The sequence below is a fragment of the Dasypus novemcinctus genome, chromosome 17, assembly GCF_030445035.2.
Source record: "Dasypus novemcinctus isolate mDasNov1 chromosome 17, mDasNov1.1.hap2, whole genome shotgun sequence".
NCBI classification, from domain to species: domain Eukaryota; kingdom Metazoa; phylum Chordata; class Mammalia; order Cingulata; family Dasypodidae; genus Dasypus; species Dasypus novemcinctus.
The window spans coordinates 1,449,027-1,476,803 of record NC_080689.1 but is presented as its reverse complement, the minus strand read 5'-3'; the positions used below and the strand labels follow the sequence as shown (position 1 = coordinate 1,476,803).

The following is a 27,777-nucleotide window of genomic DNA, read 5'->3' as shown; positions in this document are numbered from 1 at the left end:
ACACACCATGGCCTAATAACCACCCGCAGAGCCACGTGTCACAAAACCAAAGGCACGCACAGGATTGCTCAAAACAGCCCCAACTAGGGACAAAACCATCCCTCAAATGCACAGTGATACGGTCCCAAGGGAGTACAACACAGCTCTGAGACTGTGCCACCGTGCCACACAACACACTAAGTCAAACAAAAAGCGGAGTGATGGTCAGGCACAAAGGATACAGAGTGTACGGTTCCATTTAAATCCCAAAAGCGGGCAAGAACCACCTAGAGTGAGGGAAGACTGAAGAGGCACCGCCCTGGGAAAGGGGGGGGGCGCAGAGCTGGGCGGGACACTGCAGGGGTGAGGCAGGGTCTCTGGGTGGCTGTTTGACCTCCGTGACCTGGACACAGCCCACTGGCCGTGGGCCTGTGGCCAGCACATTTTCCTATCTGTAGGCCCTTCTTTAACACAGATCATAAAAAGCCAGGGCACTCCGGGACGGGGCGGGGGGGGGTGGTTATCAGCAACCACAGAGGCTAGAAAGACAGCAAGAAAGCGGAACATAAGAAAACGTCACGGGGTTTTGGTGACTCTGGAGAAGCAGTGCAGGGGAGAAGGGCTCAGGCACCTTGACTGAGAGGGCATGCACTGGAGCCCACTCTAGAGAGCCCTGCGGTGTAAGGACACTGTTACACAAGCTGGTGACAGCCAGATGTTAACGACCGGACACTGTCGTGCATCTTCAGAAGCAAAACCAGTCATTCTTAAAGACCTCACCCTTAGAAAAAAATATATTAACTTACCTTCCTCCTCCTAAGAACAGAAGTCCAAGGGCCATGTGGTGGGCCAAGTGGAAACCATAGTTCATTTCACCACCTGTCTTCATGTGCAAGAAGCGACAAAGCTGCAAAACTTTCAGGTTCCCCGAGCCAGCCATCACCATGGCAAGGGACAGCAGCACCACGCTCAGGCACGTCTCCAGGTTGTACGGACCTGTCTGGAGACGCAAAAGTGGCATGACCACGCTGCGCTGCTCGGTCTCGTCATCAACAGACGACAGAGAGCTGTAACTTTAACTTAAAACAATACTTCTCTGATTATGAAATATAGGGTCAGTGTAGAAAATTCAGAAAACAAAGCTAAGTCTAAGAAGAAAATAATCACTTAGAGAACCACTATTAAGAGCTGCCTGTCTTTCTCTCCAAATCTTTTCCTATCTCTCTATCTGTACCTGCTATCTGTATAGCTATCTTAAATGAACTGAGCTTTTACTATACATAATATTTTAGTTTTTTTTATATTATAAGCAATTTTCACAAAAAATTCTTCTACAACATGATTTTGATAGTTCAATAATCTGATTTACTTACTTTTTAATGGTTCCAAATTTCCATACTATAAACAATGAAGCATAAATTTCTGTGGCTTTTATCAGAAAATAAAATCTTAGTCTCCCTGCCATTGAGCAGCTATACCTCAAAAGCCATTGCATCTATATTTAATATAAATATAATAATATTTCATCAATTGTAACAAAGGTACCACATCAATGGAAACTGTTAATAATAGGGAAAACTAGGGGAGGTAGGGAGATGGATAATATGGGAACTCTGTACTTTCTGCACAATTTTTCTGGAAACATACAATTGTTCTAATGAACTTAATTTTTTTTCCCGTAACTTAATCTTTGCTAAACACTGATTTTTGAAAAGCAAATCGCCAATATTTGGCACTAGGAGAATCACATGAGGGATGACAATCCATGAAGGCAACAGTCCTTTTTAGTTCCACCTTACCCCACAAGGGCAGGCATTTTCTCACCTAAAATTCTAGAACAAAAATTAAAAGATAAAAAACCAAGTCAGAGCTTCCAATGGCCCACTCTTAAGTTCCCACAAATAGCAAACAGATTTGACAACATATAAGTAACTGCATTATCAGTGAATGTTTTTCAAGTTAATCTTATTTCTAACGAAAATCATAAAATGACTTACTACAGAAGCGTTAGGTGCAGACAAATAAGTCATAAAATCTTTTGCAAATTTATGCTGAAAAAACAAAAAGGAAAAATTCTAAGTTAAAAGAGACAGGTGAACGCTTTGTTAAAAAAAGAAAAAGAGACAGAGTAAAGTAGGATGCTTCTTACCAAACAGTTAAATGCTGATAGGTTTTCTGAACCAGCAAATCGAAAACCCAGAGACAAGCAGGCTCCTGCAATTATGTAGACATGTGCTTGCCTGAAAACAGATGGTAGGAAATTTAGTGCTGTTGAGGCTTCAGCACTGCCAGTGCACTACCCGGGGCAGGAGCGACAATTTCTGTCCCCTCTCTGGTCACTGTCTTTCTGGGGATTCATGGCGGCACCTCCCAAGTGGAGACCCCTGTCCTGGTCGGCAGAAGTGCCAGGCGACCTGCCTGAGAAAGTCTGCGCTTGCCTGCATGACTTCATACACATCATGGGAAGGAAAGTTTTCAAAATACAATGCCAATTCACCAAGAGAGAGGGAAAAAAAAAAAAGGAAAGGCTAAAAGAATAACATGGACAAGTTAATGGATTCTTAAAACTGTTGCTTAAGGGCAAAAGAGCTCCCTGGGGAGCTGATGTGGTTCAAGCAGTTGAGTGCCTACTTCCCACATGGGAGGTTCTGGGTTCAGTTCTTGGTGCCTCCTAAAAACAAAAAAACAAGCAACGCAAATGAAAAAACCAACTCAGGGGAGCTGATGCGGCCCAGGGGTTGGGCACTGGCTTCCCACATACGAAGTCTGGGATTCAATCCCCAGCCCCAGTATCTCAAAAAGAAAACAGAGGACTACAACAAAAATAGCACTAAGATGTGGGTGATCTCTAAGCGCCTACAAGCTTAAAAAGAAGAGCTCTCCGCTTGAGAGAAAATGGAAGCCTTGTGCGCATCTGATGAACAATGGTTAGAAACATGGGAGAATTCAGAATTACTCAAATAAAGGGCAACATTACTCCTAAACAGCATCACTACATCTGTGGTGGCTTGGAGCGTGAACCCCAGAAAAGCACGTTGCTGGTCTGATCCCTCCCTGGGGTGTGATCGCTGCAAACAGGACCCGAACGAGATGCCCTCGGCTAAGGTGGGCCCAGAGGGCTCAGAAAGGGTCTCACTCTGTTCCCGGAGGTCCGAAGAGAAGGCCAGAGAGAAGCCACAGGGGCAGCCGGAGCTGGAGGTCAGCAGGCCCAGAGGCCGGGAGATGCCTCCCTGTGCACGGTCAAGGGACGGCAAAGCCAAGGGAGCCCCAGCTGCCCGCCAGCCCCGGGCACCAGCGTCTCCAGGAGAAAGCGCCGCCTCGGTGACTCCGGTCTCGGACTTCCCTAAGCCTTGGGACTGTGCGCCAAGAAAGCCCCCTTGCTTAAGCTGACCCGTCGGCAGGTCCGCTTGAGCAGCTGAAACGATATCTTCATTTATTAATCTGATGGCTGCTAGGATAATCAATGTGTATTACCCATTACTTACGACAGAGTTTCCAAATTCAAATCCTCTGAGCAAGGCAATTCAATTTCACTGAGAGAGATACTATTTTCTCTTATAATCTGTTAAGAAAGAATATGTGGACATCAGTGTTCAAGTTACAAATATTCAGCCCTATGAAGAACACACTGCTGATTACGGCCATATTTATATAAAATAAGCTTTTCCAAACCATTTCATTCAAAGCCTATATGTCAACCATATTAAATGCAATTTGAATCAGTTTGGTATTATTTATGAATTCCAAGAAAAGATATTTAATTATGTTTGTAAACTGATCTGTTCCTCTGGGTGTGATACCCTTTGACTGTATTAAATACAAACTTGATTATGTTAAGATCAGGGCTTTGATGTGACCAAATCATTAGGGTGTGCGGGTTGCGTCCCCGCCCCCTGGTGGGCTATATGAACAGAAGCTCAATCAAGAACATGGAAGCAGACAACAGAAGAACACAGCAGCTGAGAAGCCCTGAGAGGTGAGACTTATACCAGCCTACAGCTGAGATAAGAAGAAGCTGGGACCAGGAGCCTTAAGAAGGAGGAAGGCTGAACCCTTGCAGACATCGCCCACTATCTTGCTTTAACATGTGGCAAATGATTTTGGGTGAGAAAGTACCTCTTCTGGTACCCTGAGTTGGACTCTTTAGGGCCTCATAACTGTAAGCTACTACCCCAAAAACAAATACCTTTTATAAAAGCCAACACATTTCTGGTACTTTGCATCACCCCATTGGCTAACTAATACATAATCCAACTGCAAATCTCAGATGGGCCAATTTTAAACAATAACTGAATGGGACTGAAAACATATAAAATGGAAGGCTAAAGTATGCTCTGCATCAATTAGAGTTAGAAATATTTCACACCACACATCTGAAATACAAGCTGAGGCAGGGATGGGGTGAAGAGTGGGGAAGGGGAAAGAAAGTCACTGGAGGTAAACTAATCAGGCATGTCCTGTTACTCATGGGATGTTTCTAGCATTAAGCCTATCAACCTACCAGTGGTGAGGCTAGTCCTTAGGTTTATTACCCAAGCTAAGCTAAACTGTATGTTAACCTCTAATATTTCTATACATAATCTGTAAATATTGTTTAGAAAGATATCCTTTTCCTTTTAGTATAGGTAGTGAACAACTAGTTATCAAAATACATACACAAAATAAATGGCTTTAACAAGCAAGAATAGACATGATTCTTTTCTTTAAAAAAAAAAAGCTATGTATTTCCCAATCATATGAATGCAAGTACTCAGAAGAAAAACAGTGAAAGTGATCTATCCTTCTATTTTTTCCATAAACATTGAGAAGCTGCTTATGATAGTCCTCTTATATACTGAACATTGACAAATCAAAACATAAAATACCCTTTTTCTTTGATAATTAGGTAGGTAAGCAATTATGCTGGTGTGAAAGACAAACTGATAATTATTTTACTATTTCTTCCTAACTCCCTAGTCTTAATTTTTAATTATGAATGCTAAATATTCAGACACTGTGATAATCTGAAGAAATGATGCCCCTCCAAAGTGAGTAATTTATATATAAGCAGATAACCTGACTATGATCAAACAAGTTTATATAGCAATATTAATTGTAAAATCTAGATGGTAATAAAGATAGTATATAAAGTTCTTTCAACCTTTCTGTATGTTGAAAATTTTCATAATGAAACACTGGGGGAAACAAACACACAACCTAGAATTTTCAAGGATAAATACCTTAATATTCTAAATACAAAGTAACTGAGATCACCTATCCAAGTTGTTGATTAAATGGCAATATTTAATTACAATATTTAGTTATGAGTTTTTACAAAGGAGTGTCCTTATTTTGTGCCTACTAATATACTTAGCACTTATTGGGAAAACATGCTATAAAGTATGTAAAATAACAATTGTACAGAAGATCTTCAACTGTCACAAAGTGAAACAGCATCTCAGAAGAATGTGTATTTAATAGTATAAAAATGTCAGATATGCTTTTTTAGAGTACTTTTATATATTTCATTTTTAAAAAGCTATATTTCTAGGGATCTGAGGCCAAACGGGAAAGTTGTGGTCTATGATCAGTAAATGAATCTTAAAATGAAAGGTCTTTTAAAGTCTTCAAGAGATACTATAATCATCAACATTGCTGTCACAACAAAAAATACTTTACAGGGTTCTGGAAAATCCCAGAAGGAATCAAAATGTAATGCTATTAAAGATATAGGAATATTTACACTATAGGTACTTACTTGAGGAACGTTGCTATCGACCCACTTGGAATTTGGTAAAATATCATCCCATAAAATCAGGCATCGAGCAAGTGTCTTAAAAATGCAATTCAGGCAAAATTGATTAGAGCAAAGTTCATAGTGAATAGAACAATTTAAGAATCAGTTTCCCTACCAATGGTAATTTTGAAACATAAAATAAGTAAACAGCATCAACCCAAGCTAGTCATTAAAGTAAAGATTTAGATTTTAACAAAGAAAAACTAAACTGAGTTCATCAGCAAAGTTTGGAGGGAATGGAGAGCACTTTTTGAAACATTCTATAAAAGAAAAATCACAACAAAGAAAAGATTCACAGCTCAGACTATGTCATAATTTAAAGGCTTCTACATGCTAAAAACATACAAGTTAAAACATTAAAAGAAAAGAAGAGGGTTTTTCAGGCAACTATGTCAAACTGTCAATGTCATATAATTACACTAAGAGTTTTGAAAGCTCAATACCCGAAAGCTATATGACAGGAAGCCAAGAACAGGCAGTTCCTATAAGAAAATACACAACCACTAAGCGAGAAGCACCCATCCTGTAAGGGAAGCAAAGGAGGAGAATGAAACAGTAGGAAGTCCCTGTCACTTGTTGCTTGTTACAAAGTTCTGAATAATAATGTGGTCAAATGAAATGCCACTCCAAGTTTTACATATTGATATGATTATGTTCCTGGGATTCTTAGAGGTTGTGTTTGGGAAACTTCTAAATAAAATGAATTAGAAATACCTAATGGGTTGATAATAAAAGGCTTTCTATAAAGAATATCTGCACGCTAAATTTGAGAACCAAGAATAGAATTCTCAGGTTAAGAAAAATTTTAAAAATTACAAAGCAACATACCCTAAGCAAGAGAAATTCTGGTTTCACAAAGTCCAGCAAATACATGGTGTCAGGAGCTCGGAGCCAGTCTGCAATGGACCTGTCGGGGCAAGAAGCACCAGCGCATCAGGACGTCATCCCACACGCAGAGGAAGACACCCACGTCTCAGGCTTTATGTGCTGCTCCCCACAAAACACGGAAAGACCCCCAGTGCCAAGAAGGGGCAGACGTACACAGCAGGTACTCAACAAACAACCAACGAGCAAACATCTATTTTAGCCACTGTTAGATTTTCAGTACATTTGCTCTTTCTTAGGGAGGGAATATCAGAACCTCGAAAAACTGCCTGAATCCCACAGTCCTTTCAGACTAAGACCTGGCACCTGGCGAGCCTCTTACTCATTCGCCCTTTGCCAGAAGTAAAGGAAGAAATGGCAAAGGTCTCCTCTCAAGCACAGGCACCAGTTCTGGGCTAAGAAGGTAAAAGCAAAGTGTGTGAACTAAGCAGAAGCCACTTACAAAGCAAGTAGCCAAGAAAAGAACCGTGCTAATGGTTTCTGGCCTTGCCAGGCTTCATGACAAGATGCCCAGTTAATGAAGTGGAACTTGTTTAGCTGTCAGTGCCATCAACTGAAAACCAGACACAAACAGAAACTGGCAATTACGTCGCCAAATACCATTAAAACGGCACAATGGGTTATTTCTACATAAAATCTGTGATGGTATTTGAGAGAATTAAAATCAGGTTGGTCTACACAGGAAAATAAACACATACGCTAAGTGAATTTTACCCCAGAGTTCAGAAAGGCGTGGAGAGGGAGGGCACACAGATACCTGTTATTGGTCTTTAAGTAGATCATGGCCAGCGCCAGGGTGGCCCCAGGGCATGTCACATCCACGTTTATGGTGTCTCCTTCCTATTAGAAAAGTGGCAGTCAGGTAAGACTTGTCCTCTCAGCACTAATCTACATTTAAAACGAACACATGTACCAACGGCAATCTGAGGACTACTCCGAGTATCCTGTTCACTGCTGGAGTCCTGACCCGCTCCTTGGAGGTGGACTTACTTTGATCTGGTAACTTGGAGATTTATGCTTCTCCCTGTGCGTTCCTGCTTGGAAGTGCCGATGACCTCCAACCATGTACTGATAGAGCTGCTCAGGCACGTTGAGGTCAGACATTCCCACCAAGTTACTGCCGTGCTTGAAACGAAACAACAGGAATGTTGAAGGAAATCCTATGAGGAGCCAATGCTCTGCCACGACTACTAAAGGAATGAATTAACTTCAAAGTGGGGCATTTTGTCAATTAAAATATTTATTACTCATAAGTTAATAAACTATTAATAATTCTCATAAAATTTACAAGACATATATGTTCATCTTAATACTTTCGTTTCAGAAAAAAACCTCAAAGCTTCAAAATAGATACAGCGTTAGATGCTCTCAACAGTAAAGGAAAACATGACCTATTTAAATGAAATCTCAATTCTGAACATCTCAACTCTTGCCTATTTGTGCCTGTGAAATTTCCTGCAATAACAACACACTACATACACCAAAAACATATAGGGGACGACAGACTAATAATGAAAACCATAAGACAAAACATAGGATAACTAAAAAATTTAGAAAACTGTACAACCTAAAGTATGGACCACATAGTAAGCACAAATGTTACTTTGTTTGAAAACTATAGTTTCGGAATCTGTACATCAGTTTCAGGAAATATGATATGAATAAGTTAAAAGATTATTGCTGTGGAAGGGAAAAGGTTTTATGGTGGATCTGGGGAAATACTGTATATTGTATATATGAATTTTGGTGATCTAAGACTCTTCTGAAGCTGACATTATGTTGGGATTCACTTTACGGGAAGTTTTGGATCACAGAGTGGTTCAACAATGGCAGCGGAGGAATACTGATATGGGATGTTATTGACAGGATATATATGGTTGACAGGGAGTTATACAGGGCATATGCCCAGGGTATATGGTAATGTCTATATATACTCATAGTGGAACAATTAAAAACAACAGCTGGGGGGGTACTGGGCTCCTGGCCGGGGGGTCACTGTTGTGGGCCCTGGGAGAGCAGCGGCAATCCTCCAGGTGCAACAGCAAGAACCAGGAAGGAAGGAGGGCCCAACAGTGGGCTCTTGATACTAATGGCTACACTTTTGAGCCTATGCACCTGCAATAAGAACAAGGCCTAGAGTAGCATTGTGCCTGGGGGTTTCCTCCTGACAGCCTTCATGTTACTCAAATGTGGCCACTCTCACAGCCAAACTCAGCGTGTAGATGTGATGCATTCCCCCCAGCGTGGGACACGACACCCGGGGATGAGCCTCCCTGGCACCGAGGGATCACTACCATATACCAGCTGAAGAAGCAACTAGAAAATGACCTTGAATCAAAGATTCAATGCGGAACAGCAGAATATACCTGTCTACATATAATAACATGACTTCGGGAAGCGGTTTGACCTAATGTAAGGGGGAAATGGAAAGGAGAAATGAGATTATAAGGCTGTGAGTCTCTAAAAAAGAGTCTGGAGGTTGTCAGAAGGAATACCCCTATGTACAACTGAACAGAGTCTAAGAGACAGATAAGGTAGATACAACCCCAGGTATTGGTTCTTTTGAGGGATAAAGAGACCCACGGGTTCTATGGTCATGGCAGAAGGGGTTCACTGCCATGACAGATGGCCCTTCTTTGGAGCTGGTGTTTCTGCGTGATGGAAATGGACTCAGAGGGGATCTCTTTTCACAAGACTTGCATGCTACTTTATTGGAATTGTAGTTGGTGCTGGGTTTAAGATATATGTAGGGGATTTGAATCTCTGGACTGATAATATGACACCCAGGCCCAGAGCCTCAACAGATTTCAGCTCCTACACTTTGACTTATTGGACTTACTCCACTCAGCTAACATGGAGTTGAAGAAGGTCAACCATCACAACATGGAGCCTAGAGTGTCTACAACTAGAAGCGGGAAGAGTGCATCCAGTACCCATGTGGAATCTAAGCCCTCACTTGACATAGATGTGCAATGGACACAACCAATCCAATGTCCACAGAGAAAATGTGGAATGGGTGTGGGAATGGTAGCCATGGGGGCTGCTGGGTGTGGGGAACGGGAGGAAGAGATGAGATGTGGAGGCGTTTTCAGGACGTGGAGTTGTCCTGGATAGTGCTTCACGGACAATTACGGGACACTGTAGATCCCCCCAGGGCCCACTGGATGGAACGTGAGAGAGTCTGGGCTATGATGTGGACCATTGACTATGGGGTGCAGTGATGCTCAGAGATGAACTTACCAGGTGCAATGGATGTATCACGATGATGGGAGAGAGTGTTGCTGTGGGGGGAGTGGGGGGCGGGGGCGGTGGGGTTGAATGGGACCTCATATATATTTTTTTAATGTAATTAAAAAATAATAATAATAATAAATAAATATTAAAAAAAAAAAAACACACTACAAGCTTACACTCGGCAGGTACTACTCTGTGTTGTATGTGAATTGACTTACTTAATACAACACCCCTATCAAAAAGCTACAGTAAGAACCCCACTTCATACATGAATGAGTTACAAAAGGGTTAAGGAACTTGCCTGAGACCGCAAAGTTTATTTACCAAGGCAGGCTGGCTCTACAGCCGCATCCTATTTAACCACAGGTCAGCACTGCCTCAACTACTCCTGTTACAGCGAGGAAACCACAGTCACCAGTGTTTAAACGACGTGACTGGGCAGGGCCAGCACTCTGGCCACACTTCCACGGTACCTGCCTCTTTGGCTCACGCGCTGAACATAAAGAGTTAAAAGCGCGGATATTACAGCACATGTTTTCAGAATGCACACAGGAAAAACCTCATTCCATTGTAACTCTCTTTAAATAATTAGCTTCACTGGACTCCATTTTGTGGGTCTTCACCTGTATCCCAGGTGAAAGTCATTTTTGAAACGTTCCTGGTAACTCTGTACTAAGTGTCCTGGAAGGGGTTAAAGACAGGCCAGCCTGATTGCACTTTCACCCACGCTGTTGTGGCAGTGCTTGGGGGCACAGGGTGAAGGCGGGCGGCAGAAGCAGGTGGCCGTCACGTATGCTATCCACCTGCTTCGGTTTCCTATCTGGGAGGGCTGCCCGTCCCCATCTCGCTCCAAAGCCCTGCAGGATGCCTCATCCCTCAGGTCATCCGTGAACACCTGTATCTATGCCTGGGGAAAGGGATTTCAAAGCTCCACTCCTGGCTGCAATTTCTCTCCCTTCCCATATTACTTAGAAAAATATCCAGAAAGGAAGCCAGTGTGGGCCTCTGGGTTAAGTGGCAGGAGGCAGAGGGGGTGCAGGTACGCGGGCACTGTAACTACAGCACGCGAAGGAGGGGGAAGTGCTTACCCCCAAGCAGACCATGCCAAGGGCCAGGCCGGCAGCCAGCGAGGACGACTCCCTGTCCGTGCAGTACTCCATTTCTGGTCCTGGGGGGCGCCCTGGAGGGGAGGCACACTGCTCAGTCAGCCCTCCCCCCGAGCATGTAAGCATGTCAGAGCGCTGGCTTTCCAGTAAGCTGCCAGGTGGTGTCGACTTAACCCCACTACCCACAAAGCTTGGCATTATCACAAATTATCTCCCATCAGTACCCCCACAAAATAAAGACCAAAACTGGTTCTTTTAATTTGCCGACTTGAGTCTTCATAAGCAGTGGCTGTCAAACACTGTGAAACCTTCGCTCTTACCAAAAAATTACCAGGAAGGAGGGAAATTGAAAAAATTAAAATTAAAAAAATTAAAAGAAAAAGAAGGATGCTCCAAAAAAGTTTCAATTTTTAATCTTTTACAATCTGTTTTGTTATTTTCAAATCCACTCATTACAAATGGTGAAACCATGTTCAAACTCCTGGTATTTTATCCCAAGGGGAAAAAAAATGAACTAAGAAAAAAATTATATGCAGATAATCAATGTAATGTTTATGTATAAAAGAAAAGAACTGGAAACAACCTAAAAAGTCCTGAAAATAAGAAAACCATTAAGCAAATTATAGCACAGCAACTCAGCGAGATATACAATACTTGGCCCAGTGGACAGGGCGTCCGCCTACCACATGGGAGGTCCACGGTTCAAACCCCGGGCCTCCTTGACCGGTGTGGAGCTGGCCCATGCCCAGTGCTGATGCGCGCAAGGAGTGCCCTGCCATGCAGGGATGTCCCCTGCATAGGGGAGCCCCACGCACAAGGAGTGTGCCCTGTAAGGAGAACCGCCCAGCACGAAAAAAAGTATAGCCTGCCCAAGATTGGCGCCGCACACACGGAGAGCTGACACAAGACGACGCAACAAAAAGAAACACAGATTCCCATGCCACTGACACCAACAGAAGCAGACAAAGAAGAACAGGCAGCAACTAGGGCGGGGGAGGGGAGGAGAGAAAAATATACATATATATTAAAAAAATATTACAAAAAACATTTGTGATGATATATGAAACAAGCAGAATAAAAATAACATATATACGCTGATAGTAACCATAGAAAAGCACATAAGCATATAAATCAAGACTGAAGTCCTTTGTACACAATATGAAAAAGTTGGGGTATGCACGACAGGCTGATAGTCAGTGAAGCCATATGGGCCTTGGAAGACAGTACATAGAGGTTTTCATGCCATGCTCCTAAAAGCTAATCTTTTCTCCTCAGTTTTCACTCTGGTCCGAGCATAAGAGCCTACCGATTTCGGCCAGCAGGACCTCTGCGGTGTGCCTGTGGGCGGTGCCCTGGTAGACGAGGCCGATGCCGAGCACCGCGGCCACCTGCACGTTGTGGGGGACATCGAGCTCTGTGGAGGTCGGGGGCAGGAGGGCGGGGATGTGGATGCTGAGCAGCCGAGTGGCCGACATGTCCATGGTGCCCAGTTTAGCGGCAGAGACGCCCAGCAGCAGCCCGATGCTTGTCATCTCATGGCCCTGCGAGAGAAGCAGAATGAAACTCAGGGCCAGACCCACAGACATCATTTGAAACAGCATCCTGCCTGCCACTTTCAGCAGGTGCTTTCCTGTAAGACAGTGGGAGGCACCAAACCCGGAATGGTAGAGACAGCCTGACCTCACAGAACAGGCGCCCACGGGGAAGAAAGAACCAAGTATTGGAAAGAGTATTTACTGACCGGCAACGCCCATCCCAAGGAACAGAGTGTCTTCTGCAACTGCAAGCAAGAGAGCTCCATCCATCTGCCCATGGGAGCGAAGCCCCCTCTCAATTAGAGGCAGTGCGGGCATCACCATCCCAAAATCCTCAAGATTGGGGACTAAACAATGGACTAAAGTGGACTTACTATTATTCTACTATAGACTTCCTGTTATTCTAGTAATGGAAGAACTTTCACTGATATAAAGGCAGTGGCCACCAGAGGTTCTGAGGGGTGGGAGAGGAAGGAAAGGTGTAATATGGGGGCATTTTCAGGACACTGCAGTTGTCCTGCATGGCACTGCAGTGACGGATACAGGCGATTGTATATTTTGTCTTAACTTACAAAATTCTGCAGGACAGAATGTAAACTATAATGTAAACTATAATCCACAGTTGGTAGCAATGCTTCAATATGGTTTTGTCAATTGTGACAAATGTACCACACTAAAGAGGGATGATGTTGATGTGGGAAAGTGTGGGAGGGGGAGAGAGTGGGGCTTATGGAAATCCCTTATATTTTTTATGTATCATTTATATAATCGAAAGCTTCTTTTAAAAACAATTTTTTTGAAAGACTAAAAACAAAAAAGTTTTTTAAATAAAAGGAACCTAAATTTCGATCAGGAAGGACTAGCTCATGGAAAAAGTAAAACGCATAATGGGACGCAGAGAAGGACGAATTAGCCAGGAAGAGAGAGGGGCAGGAAAATAGCACTAATGCTGAAGAGGAGAGGTTTCTGGATGAGAGATCCAGAAACAAAGCCTCAAGTGTGCAGTCAGCTGGTAACAGGCAGGGGCACAGGACACTACAAAGGCAAAGAACCGTGTTCTCAACAATCAGAAATGCCAGCACAGGTGCACCAGCAGGCAAAAGAACCACCTGGGGAAGGGAAGACGGCACAGCCTCCACTCAGGACTGGCCCCGGCCCCCGGAGCGCTTCTCCACAAGGCCGCGTGGCAGCCCCTCTCAGTGCCCGTCTCATCCCTCCGCCCCTCCAGGATGGGGCGTTGGCTCCCAGGACAGCCCCAGCCCGTCGCTCACTGTCCTCACATAGCCCCTGACCACCGGCCCAAGCAAGCGCGTCACCTCCTTCTCTGCAGCCCTCCTGCTGGCCTAATGCCACCCAGGCTGCCGCTGGACCTCCCCCCTCCCGGTCACAGGTGAGTTCTGAGGTGCCAGTGTCAAGGCCCACCCAAAGGCAACCAGGGGGGCCTTGCAGGGGGATGACGTCAGCAAAGCTCACTTTCACCTAAATTCAAGCGACTCGGTTAAAATCTCAATTCCGGTCCTTCATGGTCAGGGCAGGCCATCCACAGAATTTTGAAACATGGGTCCTATCCTTTAGAAGGTGATGCTGTAGATTGATTGGGGGAGGCCATCATCAAAAGCACTCGATAATGAAATCATTCTAAAAGTTTCTGTGATGACAAATGTACAACATTGCGATTATACTAAAAGCCATTGATTACAAACTTGAGATAGATTGTAAGGTACGTAAATATACCTCAATAAAACTGCTTAGTAAATAATGCCATTGGTTGTACACTTTGGATGAATTGTATTCTTTATTAATATTATCAATAAAATTGATTTGTCTAAAAAAAAAAGAATTGGACCTATCCCTTCCACCATACAGAAAAATTAAACAGATGATATTGAAATGTCAGCACTAAAACTACAAAATGCTTAGAAAAAAGACATAGGAGTAAGTCACAATGAACTGGGAAGGCAAGGGTTTCTTAGATATATTGCCACAAGCAAGAGTAACAAAAGAAATAAAGAGATTTAACTTTGAGTCAAAATTTAAAGCTTTTGTACTTCAAAGGACACCACCAGAAATAAAAAAAGCCACCCTCAAAAAATGGAAAAAAGGTTTGCAAGTCAAGTCATGCATCTCTTAAGGAACTTGTATCTAGAATATATGAAGAACTCTTAAAACTCAACAATGAAAGACAAATAGCTCAAATCTTAAAATAAGCAAAAGATCTGAACAGACATTTTTCCTATAGATATACAAACAGCCAATACCCACGTGAGAAGATGATCAACACCATTAGTCATTGAGGAAATGCAAATCAAAACCCCAGAGATACCACTTCACAACCACTGGGATGGTTATTAAAAATCACAGATAACAGCAAGCGGTGACGAGGGTGCAGAGAAAGCGGAGCCTCACCTGCTGCTGGCTGGGGTATAAAAGGCTCAGTCGTGGTGGAAGACAGCTTCTCAGAGCCGCACATACACAGACCAACCATGTGACCCAGCACTCCCACCACTAGTTACACAACCAAGAGAAATGAAAACAAACGTCCACACAAGAACTTTCATGCAAATCCTCACAATAGTCATAGTAGCCAAGAATTGGAAACAAGCCAAATGTCTACCAAGTGCTGAGTAGACAAAGAAAATGTGGTATATCCACACAATGGACTATCACACAGCGATAAAGATTGAGCTGAGGATACAGGCTGCATCACAGACAAACCTTAAAAAGGTGAAGGAAGTCGTCGCAAAGACTACATTTTGGGAAGTGGCTCGAGCAACTGAGCTCCTGTTTACCTTATAGAGGACTCGGGTTCAATTCCCCAGACCTCCTGGCAAAAAAAAGAAATAAAAAGGTGTCCCAGACCTGCGCTGTGAGGCGCAGGCCCCCTGTACAGCAAAGTGATGCACCAAAAGACGACACAACCAGATAGGAAAAAAAAGGATGACATTTCACATGATGCCATTTACATGAAATGTCCAAAATAGGCAAATCCAGAGACAGAAAGTAGACTAGTGGTTGCCAAGACGTAGGAGGGAGTGAGGAATGGCGATGGAATGTTCCAGAACGGACTGTGGTAATGGATACACACCTCTGTGAGTAGGAAAAAGCACTGAAAGTCGCATCGTAAATGGGTGACTGTATGGCCGGGAATATTTCTTGACTAAGCTGCTAAAAGATGGCTCTGAGGGGGAAGTCTGGGTGCTGAGGAGCCAGCCGGCTGGCGTGCAGGGAGGGAGAGCAGGAGGAAGAGGCGGGAGCTCGGGAGGCTCCTGGCGAGGGCCTGCCACCGTGCTGACCGCACAGCGGCCCCTGACCCACGCTGCCCGCTGCGTCCGACTGGGTTTAGAGGGGCAAGCAGGAAGGGCGCGAGCAGGTGGGGCCGCGCTGGCACCCGCCAAGGCTCACGCCAGCAGCCGGGCGCGGCCTCACCTTGGTCAGGTAGTCGTGGACGTTGAGCGTGGCCAGCTTGGTGAGGTGCCCGCTGAGGCCCAGGGCCATGAGGAAGCCCGCGTACTCGTTGGCCAGCTCAGCGTGCTTGGGCTTGTTGTACACGATCCAGGCCGAGTCGATCTGGGAGGCGGGGGCGATCTTGAGGCCGGCGGCCACGCCGTTGTGGAAGCTGGCCCAGCTCGTCATATTGGGGGGCACGTCGATGCTGCCGCTGTGAAGGTCGACGGTCGTGTTCCGAGGAGGGGCCCGCCCTGCGCAGGCACACACGTCAAAAAGGGAGAGAGAGTGCCACACAACCAGCAGTTTGTTTCATCAGAGATTATCACCTTCTCTACAACCAAAACCCTGAGCTCCAGAAATCCAGGATGGGGCTAGATTCTGGCATGCGCTGGAGCTTTTAAATGTGCGAAACAATCCGGATGCAAAGATGAAAAAAACCTTAAATGCTTGAAGAGTCCGTCATCCCTTTGGCAAAAGTGAATGGGCCTATAACAAGGTAACTGAGGCCAAACCTAACATTATATAGATCTGATTAGGGTACCTGCTACCAGGAGATCTAACGCACTACCTTTCTTCCTAACAGCAAGAAGGTTAATTGGAAACCAAACATCACAGGGAAGTGGATGTGGCTCAGGCAACTGAGCTCCCACCTACCACATGGGAGGTCTGTGGTTCTGTTCCCAGTGCCTGCTAAAGAAGACAGCGAGCTGGCATGATGGGCAGGTGCAGCAAACTGACACAACAAGAAGATGCAACAAGGGACACAAAAAGAAAAAACATAATGGGAGAACACAACAAAGCAGGAAGCAGAGGTTTCTGGTGCCTCCTAAAGAAGACAGTGAGCTGATGCAATGGGCAGGCATGGCACGCTGGCATAAGATGATGATGCAACAAGAGATATGGGGTCAGGGGGAACACAATGAAAGGCAGAACAAAGCGGGGGTAGGAGGTGGCTCAGGCATTTGGGTGTCTCCCTCCCATATCAGAGGTCCCAGGTTCGGCTTCCAGTGCCTCCTAAAGAAACAAGGAAGATGAACAGATACAGCAAGTGCAAACAATGAGGGGGTAGGGAAAAACAAACCTTTAAAAAAATCACAATTAAGCTATATGAATGAAAAATAATAACGTGATTAATTACAGTCATATTAATTTCAAATATGACATCCCATATTTTCACTTTCCTAATATATAGGTATGACAGTGGTTGAAAGGGAAAGTCTAAGGTCATGTATGATACCAAAAGGAAAGCTAGAAAATTAAACATGGAACTGTATAGCATAGTAAACCACACGTGAAATAGGAATATGGTAAAACCGCATACACAACACCATCTTTCTTTGAAACTAAACAAACATATTTTAATACTACAAGATGTTAAAACAGATAAAATTCATGCTAGGTCAAAGAAATCAGACACAAAGCACTACATATTGTATGATTCCATTTATATAAAATTTAAATCTAAATCAATTTATAAAGATGAGATTAGATTAGTGGTTATGTAGGACTGCAGAAGGACTGCTAAGGGGTGTAGAATTTTTCTTTTTGGAGGAATGAAATTGTTCTAAAATATTTTGTGGTGATGATTGTACAACATTAAGATTATACTAAAAGCACTTTGAATAGATCATATGGTATGTGACCATATCTCAATAAAACTGCTTAATAAATAAACAAGTAATTGTGCGAGACTAGCCAGAAATAGCAGCTATGTACAGCAGGGGAAACAGAGAGAGATTGAGAGGTGAGGAATTTTCTTGTCTGTTTTTTATTATTATTGAAATAATGAAAATGCTCTAATAATAATTGAAGTAATAAATGCACAACTATGTGATTACACCAAATACCACTGACTATACACTCTAGATGAACTATATGCTTTATTAATATATAACAATAAAATTGAACTGTAAAACAATATATATCTCTAGGCATTAAGGGAAATGTTTTAAAAGGGACAAAAATAAGTTTTATAAATCTCTTCTATGAGAAAAGATGATTTTGGTCTAATTATATACTACTGTAAAAATGTCATACTGCAGTCAGAGATGGCTCTGTAAAAATTATCATTTTATAGGCCTTGAGTTACCCAGCAAACCATAAAAGAGCAAACACTAATATAGCTTAAAGGGCAATATAGTTAAAAGCAATATGAAGTCGATGTTTGGGATGCTGCAATGTACTCTTTTGATTTCTATTTCTTATTTTTTTGGTTTTGATCTACACTGTGTAAAACCAAACATTGAATTTTTATATTTTGAAAAGTCTGTATTCACTCGTCATGAATATTTAAAAATATTCTAATCATTGCATAAAGTTATCCAGTTCACTAAAGTTTGAAAATGGCTTTAAAGGAGTTCTAAAAGTTAAATAAAACAAATTTTAAATACATGCCATAGTATCCTATATGTAGTCTACACACACACAAAGTTCAATGTGTAAATGTACTGGCCTTTACCATTTATTTTTTGCACCTAAAAGCCGACTCAAATGCCAGTGTAACATAAAACACCACACTGGGTAATGAGTTCTACTTTTACTTTCTCATAAAAGGCAGAGAGATTAATATAGAAAAAAATGTACTCTTTCAAAAAACATTCATTCTCCACATGCAAAAGACAAAATACATGCACATAAGAGAAAAATTAAAGGCAAAGCAAATTTCCTTCAATAAGGAAATAGGAACAGTATACAAAAGTAGAACCAGCAATCTCAGTATTCGTTAAGGGACTATTTTTAAGAAAGTATTTTTTCCTAAATTAATTAATAAAACGAGATAATTATTTTTTTGCATACCAGAATGGTAAAAAGAATAAAACACTGGATTCATGTTCTAAACACATTATAAATCATACAAATTTAACTAAATGTATTCAGAAAAAAAGAGAATGATTTGTATATTTAATACCCAACCAGATTTAATACATTTTAACATGCCCAATTCTGCATAAGATTCTCTTCCTTCTTTACCCAAACTTTCAGACACTTGAAACACAGTGAACATGCCTACACCATGACCTCCAGCAAGAGCCAACATTGTTGATATTCCACCATAGCTGCCCCAGCTCTAAGCAAACACTAACCACAGAGAGCCACTCTGCTAGCTGTGCTCCTCGAGAGCGCGGGTCTAGGGAGGCATCGCCTGGGAAGCAGGTGTGCTCTTCGCTCAGCTGGCCTCACTCATTTCCTGCATGACGCTCAGAGCACAAGTCCTTACAGAACCCAGTGGGTGGGAATCTAATTTATAAAATTAGGCAACTTAAAATATTGTGGAAGGAAGCGGATGTGGCTCAAGCAACTAGGCTCCCCGCCTACCACATGGGAGGTCCATGGTTGAATTCCCGGTGCCTCCTAAAGAAGACAGCGAGCTGGCATGACGGGCAGGCGTGGGAAGCTGACACAACAAGAAGACACAAGAGACACAAGAAGAAAAACTAATGAGAGACCCAACAAAGCAGGGAGCAGAGGTTCCCAGTGCTTCCTAAAGAAGACAAGTAAGACAGCGAGCTGACGCAATGGGCAAGCACAGCAAGCTGATGCAACAAGATGGCACAACAAAAAACACAAGAAGAAAAAACATAATGAGAGACACAACAAAGCAGGGAACAGAGTTGGCTCAAGCGATTAGGCACCTCCCTCCTACATCAGAGGTCCTGGGTTCACTTCCCAGGGCCTCCTAAAGACACAAAGAAGACAAAAGACACAAGTGCACACAACCGAGGGTAGGGAGAAATAATTATATAAATGCATATGTATTTTGTACAGATCTATAAGCTTAAGGCCACATATACTTACTTTATAGGTGATTTAGGGATTTTCAATGATAACTTCAACTGTATGAAATTTTTACCTTTAGAACACAACCAAACCAGTGTAAGAGGGACACACACCCCAATAACAAAGAATACTGGGAAACAGACATGTCTATGTCCAGCCAAAGCAAAAGCTCATACAACCAATAAGAAAGGCGATTTGGCAATGTGTTACAACAAGGTCTTAGGACCACTCACTTGCTGGGCTAGGGTTTCTACGTGTAGGCACTGATCCTCAGCAAACAGGATGAATGCATCCCCATAATACATTTACAACAGCAAAGAAAACCAGAATTTCCAAAAGTGCTACTTGCTTATATAGACTGGCATATCCATCAAATGAAATACTCTGAAACCAGTAAAAATTAAGTAAAAATAACATGTGCATACAATACATACAAATAATTACATAAATACATATATATTCTAGATATGGAAGGATACTCAGAGTAAATTTTAAGCCCAGGGGTCCATCGGCTGGTGATGGGTGGATGGAGTGTGGTGTGGACATACAGAGGGTTCCTCAGCCGTGGAGGGGGTGAGGTCCTGATACAACATGAGCGGACCTGCAAGGATCAGGCTGAGTGGGATGGGCACTATATGATCATATAAGTACTATATGATCTTACCAAGTGGAAACAATCAGAATGCAAACTCAGTCAGAATGAAGAATACAGGTTAACAAGGGATGGGAGGGACGGGGACGGGAAGTGAAGGGTTTCTGTCTGAAATGATGGAAATGTCTTGGTAATGGATGGGGGTAACAGCACAACATTGTGGATGCAATTAACAGCACAGAAATATATATCTGAGTATGATTAAAAGGGAAAAGGTTCGAATGTATATATGATAACAATAAAATAAAATTTTTAAAAATCCACGGAACTACACAGTGTAGTCCAACTAAACCATGGACTCTAATCAATAACACTATTATAAAAACGTGCTATCATCAATTATAACAAACGTTCCACACCACCGCAAGGTGTTGATGGTGGGGCAGTGTATGGGAATGCTGTATTTTATGCATGACTGTTCTGCACACAACTTCTCCAATGAAGAAAAAAAGTTTCTAAAACAGGTTCAAATCTTCTCATAATTAAACAACTATAAGCTCATATACAGGTAGAAATAAAATTGGGAAAGATATATACCAGTGGACTCTGGGCAGTAGAACTCTCATGTGTGACCATTTATTCTTCTTTTGCTTAGAATATTTTGTTTTTATACAATGATCATATATTCATAATCAGACATAACAAGACATTTTAAAACTAAGTATTTTTTTATATACTAAAGATTACTCAAATCCAATATCTCCCCATTATCAATAATACATTTCTGAACTTTTCCAAGTGGCATTTTCCATCTTAGAAGTAGTCTCATTAATATCATTAATAATGGACTATATTCCACTATTTGCTACTTGAGTTATCTGATAACCACTGAAGTAGTTATTAACAACATCTAAAATCACTGGGGATAGAAGGAGTATTTCTTTGAGGTTAACGAAAATAATTCAAAGGAGTTTACTATACACGTACTTCACCTCTTTTCTTCCTTTGTCGCTGGGCCCAGAATTTAACTTACCAGTCAGATTCAGCTTGGGAATAGGCAGCGGTTCTGTGGGGACAGGATGGTAGGAGAACAAGGTAAACATTCCTCGTCCTACGGGAAGAGCCATGGTTCGCTGACACAATTGGAGCAACCTACAATTAAAATAAAAACCGACATGTCAAACATTTTAAGCAAAACCTACTGGAATAGAGCCTGTAGGCAAGTATTTCCAAAGAAAGCGCACTACGTAAGGTAAAGACACCTCACAGCAACCCGTCCCGGCAAGTGGGCGAGCCAGCCACACACAGCTATTCTCATTCAATGTTCCTGCTTCCACTGGAGACGCGAAAGGGGAGGTGCAGTTCCTTTGTTTTGTTTCATGTCTGCTTTGAATGAAAAGCAACTGGTCTATAAATCAAGCCAACTCTAGCTATTCAAAAGAGAAATTTAAAATTCTACGCCAACTGATGCTAGCCTTCAAAAAGGAAACCACCTCACACTGTTGGCTTCTTCACTGTTATCCTCAGCCTGACTGGGCCTCGGTATTGTGGTATCCTGTTCCCATCCTTTGTGACGGAACCTCAGACACGCCGCATCCACTGTAGCCACAGGAGAGGGAGGCTGGAGTTCATGGTATCCCCAAGGGAATCACAGAATTAATTTTCAAATATAAAACATTTTTTTGCATGATCGCTAGTTTTATAAGACTAATCACACTATCAGGCATACAGATTTCAGAGTAAAAATTTGAGATTCTACATACTATACCATGAAATGAATATACCACTCTTTACATGTTTCTCTGTAAAATGAGTTACATATAGTGCCTTAAAACAAAACAAACAAGAAATCTGTAAGTAAACTAGGAAAAAGCAAGTTCCACCTGGAGACACAGGACCCGCTTTCCGAGGCTACCAAGAAGCTAACCTTGTCTCTGCAGAAGCCGTTTACAAGCATGCTCTCCCCAACTACACTCACACTTGGCTGCTTTCCCAGCACATGCAGAGGGAGCTTTGCTATCTTTAGATTCTCTGGGAAAACTGATTACATGACTTTGGGATCAAGGAAATTCAAGACCAGGAGACTGCCTCCTACAGAATTTTTTAGTAGAAAGCATATGATAATCTAACCCAACCCTGCAAAAGTCACAAAATTGTTAATGACAATAATACAATAATACAGTAACACTGTACCCCCTTGACCATAAGACGCTACTGATGGTAAGATGAAGCCTCACTGGGAACTAGGAATGCTGCCAATGAAAGTATGGCCCATCAACTGAAAAACAGTCGAGCTCCAGAGATTAAAATGCAAAAACAGCCACTTCAGAGTCAACGGACCTGTCCGTGGCAGCCGCTGCCGGCACTGGCCATGCCCTGCACACCTGGGAGGCGCCGACACCGCAGTCACGCCCGTCCTCACACTGGAGAAGGTACCCAGAGGCCCCCGCAGGCGGCCAGGCATGGCCTCGGCGTCGCTCCTGACCCTGCTGCACGCCCGGGGCCATCGCGGCCGAGCTCGGGCTCAGCAGCCCGCGGCTCCGTGCGAGGGGTCTTTCCCGCCAGAGCAGCACGCACGGCAGCAGCGAGGCAGGGCCAGGGAGTGGGCAAGGGGCGCATCCCAAGGAGCAGCTCCGGAACGCCACGCGGGCACGTGCTTCCAGGCCCACGGCACCCAGGGATGCGCCGAGGGGCAGGGAAGGCTTATGGTGCACTACCCACTACCTAGCACATCAGGAAAAATAAGGCTGTCACCTTGAAAAAGCAAAATCCATTCCTGATCAAGGCACACAAAGATGAGTCTGGCGTTGTACACTGTCTGGCAACTTCTTAATAAGGCTATTTCAAGAGGAAGGTTTAAACTGCAACAACTATATCAACAAATGCCAAAAGATCATTTGAAAACATGAACAAGGTTGGATGAAAACTCAACACACTAGCCCAGTTTAATTTTAAAGTATCTTTTTAGGGTCTTTAAATAGCAAGAACGTGAAAAAATCAGAAATAAAAGTAAACTAAAGGAGAGTAAGACCGGAGGGGTGGGGCGCCCACCTGTTCTCCTTCTCCTCGATGAACTCGTGGTCGCTGAGCTCCGGGTACTGCACGACGCTGACGCGCACCGGGCGCGCGCTCTGGAGCAGCCGCCGCACGTCCTGCACGCGCAGGTCCTCGCTCCACAGGAGGGACAGGACCTCCTGGTTCATGTCGCTCATGCCGTCGTCCTCCTCCTCGGCATCCGCCCCTGAAGGGACGTCTGACGACAGCACCTGGGGAGGGACGGCAAGTACCGCGCAGTGCCGGACTCAGAGGGCAGCGGGCCGGGCTGCACCAGCTCAGGGAAACAGTATCGTTTAGAAGAGAAACTGTAATTATTGGTTTAAAGTTTAAAAGTCTCAAACCCTAAGAGCGCACCAAGACTCCAGCAGGCACGACTTGTAAATCCTAAAAAGAGATTAGCCAAAGCAGAGAATATACATTTACACACAGAAAAAGAATTTAACATCATAAAAAGGGGTAAAAGTGAAACTATTCTCTAGAGAAAAGCAATCCCTTTCCGAGTACCCTTTGCCTCACAGTGAAAGCGCAGTATTCATCTAGACTGACAGACCAAACAGCAGAACAGCTGACCCTGTGCACAAACACAGGTACACGCACGCAGGCTCACACGTACACGCACACACACACACATTCCAAGGAGGCGGAGAAAGCAAGTAAAAGCGGAGTCCTCAGTACGGAGAGGCAGCAGCACAGTGCTCAGGTCCTCCATTCATGACGGTAAGTAGGGGGGGAAGGCTGTGCTCTTACAAGTCGTGAAGGCGTTCGTGCTGCCCTGGGACTTCGGGGACTTCCTGACGTGCACGTCCGGTGTTCACTGACCCGGCACCCCCCCACTTTGCTCAGACTAAATTCCCGGGAGGGACCCATTGGCGCATCGCCTCTTCTTGGCGGCTCTGGTCCGAGCCGACAGCCGTGCGGGTCCCTGCTTCTGTTCTTGTGGCCCGTAATGCAGACTCTACCATAGCTGCCCGTGTGCGCACGCACGAGTGTGCCAGGAGAGGGGGAGCACCACTGTGGTCTGTCACTGTTGGCCTGCGTGCAGGCTGCAGAGCGCCGCTGACTCGCGCCCTTGCTGAGCCGGCGCAGCTGCCAGGCAGCCAGGGGGACCAAGGACAGCCCGAGGAGAGCAGGACACCGGGCAGACCACAGAGGACAAAAGCCAGGAAGAAAACCACGGCATCGGCACACTCAAGCCGAGGCAGGCTGGCGTGGCAGGGTAGAGCAGCTGCCAGGCACAAGCTCCAGCCCAAGAGCCACCACCGGGAGTACTCAGGGGACGGTGGACGCGGCCGTCGCAGTGGCTTCATCTCACAGGAAGCAAAAGAGGGACACCTGGGGGCAGGGTCAACACACGCCCCGCCCGCCCCCCCCACCCCCACCCCGCGCTCTCAAGACCCAGGCGTCCTGACGAGCACTGCTCCTGAAGCAGGCTCAGCTCTCTGCCTCCGGGAAAGAACCAGAAACTCTCTTAACCCGGGTGTCCTACCCAGGAGGGCAGGAGCCAGATCAGTTCAACCAAGACCCCACCCACCTAGCGCCCCCCCCACTCCACCCCACCCCCGCCCAGTCCCGAGGAGCAAGCAAGCAGCAGCAGGCCTGCTGCCGAGACCCAGGAGCTGGCCGTGTGGGGAGCCGGGAGAGCCTCTGGCACTGCACGTCCCACACTGAGCAGGGCGCTGCGGCCCGCTGCTGCAGCAATCTGCAGTCTGTGCACAGCAAGCACCAGACCCAGCTCAGCACCCACTGAGCTCTGCCAGAAGAGGCACGCCCGTTCACAAATCCTACACTACTGAGGACAAAACCAGAACCAGCTCCAGAGACCCCCGGAAGGCAGACTGTACAGACAGAGCCTCGCTGCATTCCAAGCACGCGCATTCTAAATGCCTGGGACTAACAAATGAAAGGAGGGAGCCGATGTGGCTCACGCAGGTGGGTGCCTGCCTGCCACATGGGCGGTCCTGGGTTCAGCTCCCCATGCCTCCTCAAGAAGACAAGCAAGACGGCAAGCTGACATGATGAGCTGACACAACCGGCTGGCACAGCAAGTTGATGAACGAGATGACAAAATGAGACACAACAAGCAGGGAGCAGAGGAGGCTCAAGTGATTGGGCGCCTCCCTCCCACATGGGAGGTCCCAGGCTCAGTTCCCCAGTGCCTCCTAAAAAAAAGAAAAAAGAAGTGAACAGAGCAGACAATAAGCACAAAAAACAATGGCAGTGGGAAGGAGGAGAAATAGATAAAACCTTTTAAAAAAAATAATTAAAGAACCTAATAAAAAAGGTGAACAGGATACATGAACAGATAAATTTTCAATAGAGAAATTATAAAGAAAGAACAATATGGAAATGCCAAAAATAAAAAGACCCTCTCAGTGATGAAGACTGAAGACAGCTGGGGACAGACAGTGACCCTGAAGACAGAGCAGTGGGACTGGCCCAGACCGCAATGCAAAGAGAGATCGGGCTGACAAAACAAGGCGTGCACGGGACCTAGGAGCCGTGGACAGCAAGCGGGCGGCCGTGTGGGCGGAGCCCCACAAGGAAGAGAGAAAAGGGCAGCAGGGATCTTCGTAGGGCAATGGCTCAGAACCCCTCTAAAATCAGTGAGGTTCCAAACAGAGACCCAAGTGGCTCACAGACCCCCAAGCAGGAGTGAGAGTGAGCAGAACAGAAAACTAGGGACATCCTAAGTCAAATCCCTGAAAATCAAAGGTAACAGAAACGGGAGACAGCCAGGCAAAAGGCAATACAAACAGGAAAAGACTTACCACAGACTTTATCAGAATCAACACAAGCCGAAGACAACAGAACGACATCTCTAAAACACTGAAAGAAAAACACCTGACAACCCAGATTCCTGAGCCCACAAAACTACCTTCCAGAAGGACCGCCAGGAGCCGAGGCCCCGGGGCCCCGGGGCATCCTACAGCACGGCTGTGTGGCCTGCAGTCACCAATGCTGTCAGTTCCTCACCACAGAAGGGAACAGGAGGCACGGACACCACACCTCACTAAGGGGACAAAACTAAAGGCAAACGAAATGCTTGCAAGGTAGATGCAAGTAGGTCTTTAGTCACCTGAAAGTGCCCTTTCCACAGTCTCCATGATTACCCTTGATGCTGCGACCAGCACAAGGGCCGCACCAGGCTGCGGGGCCCTGACCGACCAGCATGAGGGCCACACCCGGCCACAGGGCCCTGACCAGCCTGGCCCATGCCCTGGACGCAGCAGCCTCAGGTCTGTCCTCGGGGCCTCTGTATACGCCGTGAGCTCCAAGGAGCGCTCCTGCCTTCGTTCAGCCTCTGCTCAGAAACCGCTCTGACCCACACTGGCCTGCACCCGTCTTTCCCTGTTAGGATGTCCTGTTTTGTTTTCTTATCATTGACTGAACTTATTTACTTTTTATTCCTCTATGAGAGTGAACTCCATGAGAGAAAAACTTTGATGCTTAACCTAAATTCCCAGCGCCTAGACACACATGTAGACACTAAACGTCGACAAAGAAATGAAAAGACACCATACTATTTGGTTGCACCTACCCAAGGAAGACTTGAGGCTGAAGCCGCAGGGTCAATGGACCTAAGAGAAGAGTCGCCAAGAATCTCAACACTAGCATTTATTGAACATTTACGGTGTAACAGGAACTACCTGCTTTACAGGAGTGACCTTATTTAATTTTCACAACCACCATGAGGAAGACACCACTGAAACTACGTGACAGACAAGGAAAGAGGCTCATGAGGTTAAGCGACACGCACAGGGTCACAGAGGCCAGACTGGCAGGTCGCGCCGAAGCCTACGAGAACTGCGTCATACTGCTTTTCAGGCTTGTTGAAGAATTAGCTATGACATCAGCACTAAAGTTAACTGCACAACTTCTTCCAGATCAAAATTTTTTATCCCTTCTTCAGTCTTCTTTACTTCAAATTATAGACTTCATAGCACTGAAAAGCAAATCAAGTATGTATACTTATCTCTAGTAGTAGTATTCAGAAAAGTTAATTTAACCTGGAAGAACAGTCCAGGAAATAGACAGAGAAACCTGTGTAACAGTCTCGGAGCTGCTAGATGGGACTTCAAACAGTAAACAATGACCCTTTCCTGCACTCCTGGAAGTTATACTCTCACCTCTACCTTTAAGAGGATTATGTAGCAAAGTAGACACCTTTCAACGAACACCAGGAATTCTGACATATCCATCTCAAGCCAGACTTCCGGTTAACAACTTGCAACCGTTTACACTACCTTTCCAGTGCTGGCTTCCCATGCAGTCATCTGATCCAGTGTGCTTCTCTCTTGAAGCAGAAAACTACACAAAATCCTCTGGCAAGTTTACTTTACACTCCAAAATCTTAAATTCAAGACTGGGTTTTACACAATGAGATACCAT

The 27,777-nt window shown here is 44.6% G+C and overlaps 1 protein-coding gene across 3 annotated transcripts in view; it reads right to left on the bottom strand.

Annotated features, from left to right (window-relative positions):
• Positions 1–27,777, bottom strand: part of ANAPC1 (anaphase promoting complex subunit 1) — a 116,324-nt gene that overhangs the window by 17,467 nt on the left and 71,080 nt on the right. For all 3 annotated transcript variants that reach the window (XM_071208698.1, XM_058278076.1, XM_071208699.1), the window contains exons 26-38: positions 23,383–23,597; positions 21,365–21,483; positions 15,942–16,213; positions 12,287–12,521; positions 10,963–11,054; positions 7,631–7,765; positions 7,398–7,480; positions 6,584–6,662; positions 5,717–5,791; positions 3,465–3,541; positions 2,129–2,219; positions 1,977–2,030; positions 786–979 (exon numbers count right to left, since the gene is read on the bottom strand). In XM_071208698.1, the coding sequence (XP_071064799.1) occupies positions 786–979; positions 1,977–2,030; positions 2,129–2,219; positions 3,465–3,541; positions 5,717–5,791; positions 6,584–6,662; positions 7,398–7,480; positions 7,631–7,765; positions 10,963–11,054; positions 12,287–12,521; positions 15,942–16,213; positions 21,365–21,483; positions 23,383–23,597 (1,721 nt within the window). The remainder of the gene's footprint in view (positions 1–785; positions 980–1,976; positions 2,031–2,128; positions 2,220–3,464; positions 3,542–5,716; positions 5,792–6,583; positions 6,663–7,397; positions 7,481–7,630; positions 7,766–10,962; positions 11,055–12,286; positions 12,522–15,941; positions 16,214–21,364; positions 21,484–23,382; positions 23,598–27,777) is intronic.